At 43.7% G+C, this 7,508-nt stretch overlaps 1 protein-coding gene across 2 annotated transcripts; it reads left to right on the forward strand.

The window, feature by feature from the left end:
* Positions 1-147: 147 nt before the first annotated feature.
* On the forward strand, positions 148-5,046 carry si:dkey-56m19.5 (proteoglycan 4). 2 transcript variants are annotated; one of them, XM_059355470.1, is made up of 2 exons: positions 148-325; positions 2,728-5,046. In XM_059355470.1, exon 2 carries the CDS (start codon positions 2,739-2,741, stop codon positions 4,443-4,445), a length of 1,707 nt encoding a protein of 568 aa, XP_059211453.1. In that variant the 5' UTR covers positions 148-325; positions 2,728-2,738; the 3' UTR covers positions 4,446-5,046. The 2 variants fall into 2 exon arrangements, with proteins under 2 accessions (XP_059211453.1, XP_059211443.1); XM_059355460.1 differs by having other exon boundaries at positions 149-329; positions 2,731-5,046.
* Positions 5,047-7,508: the final 2,462 nt, after the last annotated feature.

Here is a 7,508-nt window from a genome sequence, read left to right on the forward strand (position 1 = left end):
GTCCGCATATAATCCGCCTCAGAGAGTCCGCAGATGTATTTACACAACAGAGAAATATGCACCGGAGTGGGTGTGTGCGGGAGAGGAGGGGTTAAAGATTGGGAGGGTATAGATTGCAGAAGGAGCAGTAGTGGGGTAGGCTGGATTGTGATAGCGACAGATGTCTAGAAAACTGTGAGGGGGCACTCCTCAGTTACAACACAGTCCCAGACTGCACCTCGGAGAGCAGGGGCGGAATCTGCAGCTGTCACTCTAAAGGTTTACCTCCATTATCACATCCAGCCGGAGCCTGGAAAAGAAGCCCAAGTGACCACTCTCTAAAAAAACAGGTCGGTCTCATCTGAGCATTGCTTCTTTTCTTCTTCTTTTTTATGTTTTATTAATCAGCTGCAACATGTGTATCAGATGTATTCAGTGCGTAAAAAGAAAGAAGCGAGAAAGAAAGATGCTTTTGAGGTGCAGTTTTCCCATTGTTCTCTGTCTTTTTATCCTATTATACCAAATGTGTACATTTGGTATAATAAAGGCAGGTTTTTCTGCCTTTTATCGTCCTCAGGTGTCGAATTTGCTTTGGTGCGTTTTCTCAGGCAGCAGCGTTGATTCTTTTCTTTTTCTTTTTAAGCAGGCGATAAAAAAAACCTTCTGGGACAAAGAAAAGCGCAGAACAAAGTTCTTAAGTTGTGGTGCTTATTAGGTATTAACGTGTTATCGTGGTGGATTTCGTTTTCTTTCGCATGTTCATGTGGGTACGACATTTTCAAAATGCTCGTGAACAAAAAGGGCAGAGCAGCTGAGAGAAGCAGTGGTGGGCGGGTTTGAAATGGGGGATGGAGACCCCTCTACAGCTTTTTATCACTCAAGTGTTCGTGCAGTGTATAGTGCAATTCTCCTGTATAGTCGACTGGGTATATATCCTACATTATAGTACATTTTACCATCAGTGTTTGCTGCAGATTTAGTCCAAACCATTACTTTTATCAGTGAGTATCTGCTGGTGAGGAATTCCCATCCTTTGTTACCGGCCGGCACATGCTGCCGTACCTTTGCTTGTCTTCTTTTATCTTTTTGAATGTGTGTAAAGCTTTGTATCGACTCTAGATTTCGATGTATTTGGCCTGTTTGATCGGGAATGGCTTTGAAAAGATATCCATAGTGATTTGACGTCAAAATATGAGGTTTTCTCCACAAACTGTACATTTCTGCTTTGTCTGATTTGAAGGCCCGAGACACTAAGAGGCTTTGGCGAAAAATAGGCAAATAATCGATAACTTAAAAAAAAAAAAACAAGGCATGATTAGATATGAGTACATCCCAACGCAGAATTTGGCACACTTTGGTATATAATGACTTATTGTAAGCACTGGCCTGTTCATGTTACTGTAAATTGGTGTAACGGATGTACAGCCTATCCCATCCATGGTGTATGGCGCATCCTGTCTTAATTGCTCCATTGCAGCACTATGGACAGTTCCCATATTGTTCGTACCCACATTCTGCCCCGCAGGGTACAAGTGCTACAAATGACATTTTGGACCTGATATAGAAAAACCAAACCATGTCATGTTACTTGATACTTCCAGCTATTTGGAATAGCATCCGTCAAACGGAGATCGGCTAATCAAATGAGTGAGACTCTCACTGTGAGATTTCAAATTAATTTAATATCAATTTGCAGCCTTGTTTCTGCAGAACGGTCGTGTTTAAAGACTCTCATATTCAAACAGGTTGATTTGTCCATGGTCAGCTGAAAAACTATCAGTAAGATAAAGTTGAACTTCCAGTTCTCTATTATGTCAGTGAAGGGAAGTTGCATTCTGTTGCAATCATAGACTCTTCCTCTACAGCGACAACAGTGCTGCCACATTAACACAAAGAACTAGTAGTACCAATTGCACTATTCAGAGAATGTGTCACTTTGACTATTGTTTCTTACACTGATCCGCAGTTCATACAGAAAAGCCTTTTCTCCCCCTTTTCTTCCTCTGAATTGCCTCTTATGACTCTCACTACATTCGTTTGTAGCTTGTCATGCTGAGAGAGAAATAGTTGTACATCTGCATCATAGATGCTCAACTCAGAGCCGTGGGCTCATTTGGCACTAAGCCTTACCCAGCATTCCTGAAAGGATAGAGTCTGTGGGGCTGTCTGATCTCAGTAAGGTTCCCATGCATTTACATTTGTTTTCTAGCCAAACTTTGCTTGGCAGAGGGCAGTTTCCTAATTGAACTTCTACTTCACTTATAGACAATAGACTTCTCTCCATTCTCCTTTCTGTCAGAACACTCTTTTACATTTGAAGGAACTCAGGAATGTATTCTGTTATACTTTCTAAAATGCAGTGTGGGCATGACTGTTATTTACAAGTGTATTAATTGTACTTACCTTCGTAAAATAAGATAGCCACATGCTTGGGTGGCATAGTGGTTCAGTAGTTTGCACTGTTGCCTGGCAACATGAAGATCTAGGGTTTGAACCCAGTCACATGGGTCCTTTTAGTGAGTTGGCATACGTTTTGTCTCCATACAGTTTGGGTAAATTGGACAGTCTAAATTTCCGGTAGGGATCAATGCATTTGGCTGTCTATTATGTTGAAGATGTATTCTTTATTTCTGAACAAGATATACCAGAACAATGCAGTTGATTTAAACATTTATGATTAAAGAGATATGCCAAATTAAACTTAAGTTTTATTCCTCATACTAAAAGACATTTTTATCTATTTGTTCCCAGGATTCACCATGGGAGGCAAACTGAGCAGGAAGAAGAAGGGATATGATGTGAGCGACCCCAAAGATGCAAAGGATGAGGCTGCAGCAACGGCTTCTGGTGCAGAGGATTCTGTTAAAGTGGAGGCTGAAGCCCCGCCCACAGAAGCTGAGGTGACAGCTGAAGCCAGCACTGTGGTAGAGCAAGCTGTGGAGTCGGCTGTGGCGGCAGTGACTGAAGCTGAACAAGCTCCAGAAGAGCCCAAATCTGCACCTCCAGAGGAGCCAGCTCCTGCAGCTCCAGAGGAACCCAAATCTGCACCTCCAGAGGAGCCAGCTCCTGCAGCTCCTGAGGAACCAGCCCCAGCAGTTCCAGAGGCAGCAGCTCCGGTAGAGGAACCACCTGCAGCAGCAGAGGAGGCAGCACCAGTAGCAGAAGAAGCAGCTGCAGCAGTAGTAGTAGAGGAACCAGTTGTTGCAGCTGAGGAAGCTGTTCCAGCAGCACAGGAACCAGCTCCAGCAGTAGTGGAGACAGCCCCAGCAGTAGTGGAGACAGCTCCAGTAGTAGAAGAACAAGCTCCAGTAGTAGAAGAACAAGCTCCAGTAGTAGAAGAACAAGCTCCAGTAGAAGAACTCCCAGAGGCTCCAGCAGCAGCAGCAGCAGAGGAACCTGCGCCATGTGAGGCTGAACCTGAGCCTGCAGCTGCACCTGAAGAGCTCCCTGCTGCAGTTGTAGAATCTGTGCCAGAGCCAGAGGTTATTGCTGTCTGCACAGAGGAAGCACCCAAGGACCCAGAGCCAGAGCCCATCCCAGAGACTGTTACTGAGCCAGAAGCCACTGTGGAGGAGACAGTAGTCCCCGCTGCTGTCCCTGAACCAGAGCCAGTGCTGGAACAAGCCCCAGAACCTGAGCAAACCCCCGAGCCAGCAGCAGAGCCAGAGCCAGAACCAGAGCCAGAGTCAGTGGAAGCCCCCGAGCCAGAACCCGAACCTGAGCAAGCACCAGAGCCAGTGCTTGAACAATCACCAGAGCCAGAACCAGAGCAAGCACCAGAGCCAGAGCTTGAACAATCACCAGAACCAGAACCAGAGCAAGCACCTGAGCCAGAGCTTGAACAATCAGCAGAACCAGAGCAAGTGGCTGATGCAGTAGAATCTGCACCAGAGGAAGTTGAGCCAGAACCAATTGTAGCCACACCTGAGGTTAATGCAACTGAGACTTTGGAAGAAGATGGTCCTGAGGTTGTGGAGAATGCAGCAGAGGAGCTCCCCACTGAAGAGCAGCCCGAGGAGCCTGTTGCAACAGAGGCACCCAGCACTGAGGCGGCAGCTGAGCCAGAAGCAGCAGAACCCGTCCCTGAGATTGTCATCTCAGAGTCCACCTCTGCCGGCGAAATTACCGCTGATTCTGAAGAGGTAGCTGAAGCCTCCGTGGAAGAGGTGCCTTGCCCAGAGCCTGAGGTAGAAAGCAAGATGGAAAACGGAGATGTAGAGAGCTCTTCTGTTCCAGAGGACGTGGCAGAAGTAGATGCACTTCCAGCTGTGAATGGAGGTTGTGCAAATTGTGGTGCCATACAGGCAAAGGAATGTGTTAATGGGAATGAAAAGCCAGAGGAAACGCCCATCAAGGAGCAGAGTGACTTTGAACTGAAAAAGGAGGTGAACCTGAGCCAGGAAGTTCCCGATGCAGTCGCCGACATGGCAGATGGTCTCAGCACTGAGGTCACCCAGGCAGTCTGAAAAAGAAGCCATCTTTCAAATCAATGTGAATTCAGTTTAATCCTCAGATGGTGCGAGAAAGCCATCAAGGTATCACAAACACAGCTAGGCTTTCTGGAATGCTGTAACCACCGCAATGTCTATAGTGGTAACTCAGGCAAAAGGATGTTTTCTTTTGAGTAACCAAAAATGAAATGCAACCACTTGAGGATAGAAAGAGACAGAGAGGGATAGACAGAGAGACAGAGAGAGATAGGAAGTGAGATGGAGAGCGGAGAGCAGAAGGAAGACTTGAGTTTGGAATTAGAGAGTGAGTGCAGGCAGGCAGCGAAACTGCAAAGCAGAGCAAAAATACTGGATAGCAAATATGATATTAATGAATGGAATGAAAAAAAAAACCTGTTTATGTGTGTGAGCCCGATGAATATTACTAAGTGGTTTGTTGGAACAGCATTCGTTATTAGTATATTATCTGATTTAGAATGTCATATATCCTTTCTATTACTATATGCAGAGACATGACATAAATGTTTTGGCCTTTTATAACAATGGTACCTGTGAGGACTGTTCATTTTAAATTGATTGTTCGGAATAGAGAATAAAAAGAGATTGTTATAGCCTACAGTGACTTCTTTTCTTTTAATGCATTCTCTCAGCATTCAGTGTGTTACAACTGTCTGAGCCACTGGGATTTGTGAGACTGATACTGATTTTAGAGTGCAAATATTCACCGATTACCAATCAGGCGGCCAATAGAGTGAATTATTGAACTGGAATGAAAATACACCTTATCTATTTGGATTGTGCGCCAGATTTGCAATGATATGATTGCAAAGAAACAGGCTGCTTTCTGAAACAAATTACTTTAGAGAAAAATTATTTAACATGACTATACATTATACATACAATTTATTACATTGTGAGCTACACCACCATCCTTAGAGAAGTAATTTGACACCTTACTGCACATTCGCTGTTGCTTTTCAGCAATCCGTAGTCACCCCAATCATCATTTTCTGCATAATATATTCTCTAAAAACTACATATACACTCAAACCAACAGATAATGATATATCTATGATGGGCCAATATTGATATATTGCTCTGGTTACTAGTAAAAATGAATGCACTTTACCCTTAATCATGGATCACATTACATCATTTTGACTGTAGTTGCAAAAAAAAAAGCAGGACTTCATTATTTACAGTACGCCTAGACTCTGTTAATTACAAACCACTTGTTGACATCCACTGCCACACCAGCTCATATTAGCTCAAGTGGGTCAGACTTTGACTGATTATTCATATCTACTAAGAGCAATGTCCTTTGGGTCACTGGCCACATTACAGATACCTTGTTTGGTGGAACATGGCTGCCATTTGTATGCAGCCTGCACGTCATGATTGGGCAAACAAAAGGATTTCACTGTACCCAGAGAAATCAGTCTATTTTTCTGAGCTAATCTTCCTCACCTCTTTCTCTTTCACATCACCATGCCTACAGCTGAGGCTCCATGCCATAGCAGCATACCCTGCCAACATTTCACAGATCCATACCGGCAAGGGGAACTAAAAGGGGGGAGGGGCAGGAATGCTTGCAGGAGGCAGAGAAAAGGAAGAGGGGGTAGGGGGAGGGTGTTCTGGGATGAAAGCAAGTGCTATGATGCTATACAGAAGGAATAAAGATAGATCCTCTCTCTTCTGGCTGCACATTTTCAGACTGTTTTACAGACTGAAATTAGACAAGCAATGAGGTTGAGTGTAGTTGGATAGTAGTGATGAGAACAAACATGTTTTGACACCTACCTGATGCCTCCTTGTAGAATGCTGCCACGCCTGCTGCTCACACTAATGTCAGAGACTAGATGGTCTTTGTCGAGCAGGTGCTAACGCACATACATTAACAACAGGGAGCAAAATGATATTTGTGCTTCTGTGCATGTTTGTGTGTGTGTCCATATAGGGACAGTGCGTGTGCATGTGTGTGAGGTGGAGGGTGGGCTTTAGTAGAGTATGGTCATCCAACCTTGAAATAACTACTGGGCCATGGGTCAGAACATAAGAGGAGATCTGATAGTGATAACGGTAGTCTCCCATAGAAGTCGCTGCATAATGGGCCTATCCACATACCAGCTCTCTCTGGTTTCTTAAAAAAAATACTCCAGCACTGCACATTTATGAAAGGAATGTTGTGGAGAGGGTTTGGGGGCCGGGAGGATGAACTCACTGGCATGTTTTCATCTTTCCTGCTGAACAGTTTTGCCAAAATGACTTTCTCTGCATGCATGTGGGATGCTGTCATAGGTCGCTGGTTTGGAAACTATTTTATTGTAAAAACAAAACAAAATAAAACATCAGTTCTGCAGAAAGATGATACAGTGCATAGTGCTCTGATATTGATTTTTCTTTCAAAAACTGATGACAACACATTTTAGTTGGACTTTACACAAAATCATTTTAAATAAGGGGCAAAATGCTACACCAATAATATAGCAAAAAGACATATGCTATCTTTATCAAACAACAACAGCAACACTGTATTTATGCAGCTTTAAGGTTAAACTCACAGGCCTTCATTATTTATACTGCTGAAAAAAGTCAGTTTGGCAGCAACATGACCTGCTAGCCTTCAATGAACAATAGATATCCGGGGGTGGCACAGTAAAAAACAGAAAGGAGACCCTTGAAATGGTAGTTGTAGTATCAGTTATGGCAGAAGTCAAATAAATGTTTTGCTTTTATATTTTCCAGAAGTGACACTGATATATTCACCTCATATCGAAAGGTCATCATTTCCACATTTCCCTATTTCAATTTTAACCACTTTCTTTCCTTTTTATGTGTCTTCATGTGTGAGAACAGGGTTCTTGTCTTTTGCATCTTGATTTATACACTGCCTTAAAGTTGCATAGTTGTGAAAGGCCAGCTGCACTGCCTGGTTACCCCAACACTATGTGCTCTATATGCAAGCCCCTGCACAAAGCTCAGACTGTGTTCCAGCTTCTTTTTTCCCTGTGTGAAAACTAGCCTGCAGGCTTTAGCCATCCCCGATTGATGCCTCTAAGAAGCAAAAAGGAAAAAGAA

Source organism: Centropristis striata, chromosome 2 (genome assembly GCF_030273125.1).
Source record: "Centropristis striata isolate RG_2023a ecotype Rhode Island chromosome 2, C.striata_1.0, whole genome shotgun sequence".
Taxonomy (NCBI): domain Eukaryota; kingdom Metazoa; phylum Chordata; class Actinopteri; order Perciformes; family Serranidae; genus Centropristis; species Centropristis striata.

Coding starts and splice junctions, on each gene's coding strand:
- si:dkey-56m19.5 (XM_059355470.1), top strand. CDS start 2,739: ATGGGAGGCAAACTGAGCAGGAAGAAGAAGGGATATGATGTGAGCGAC.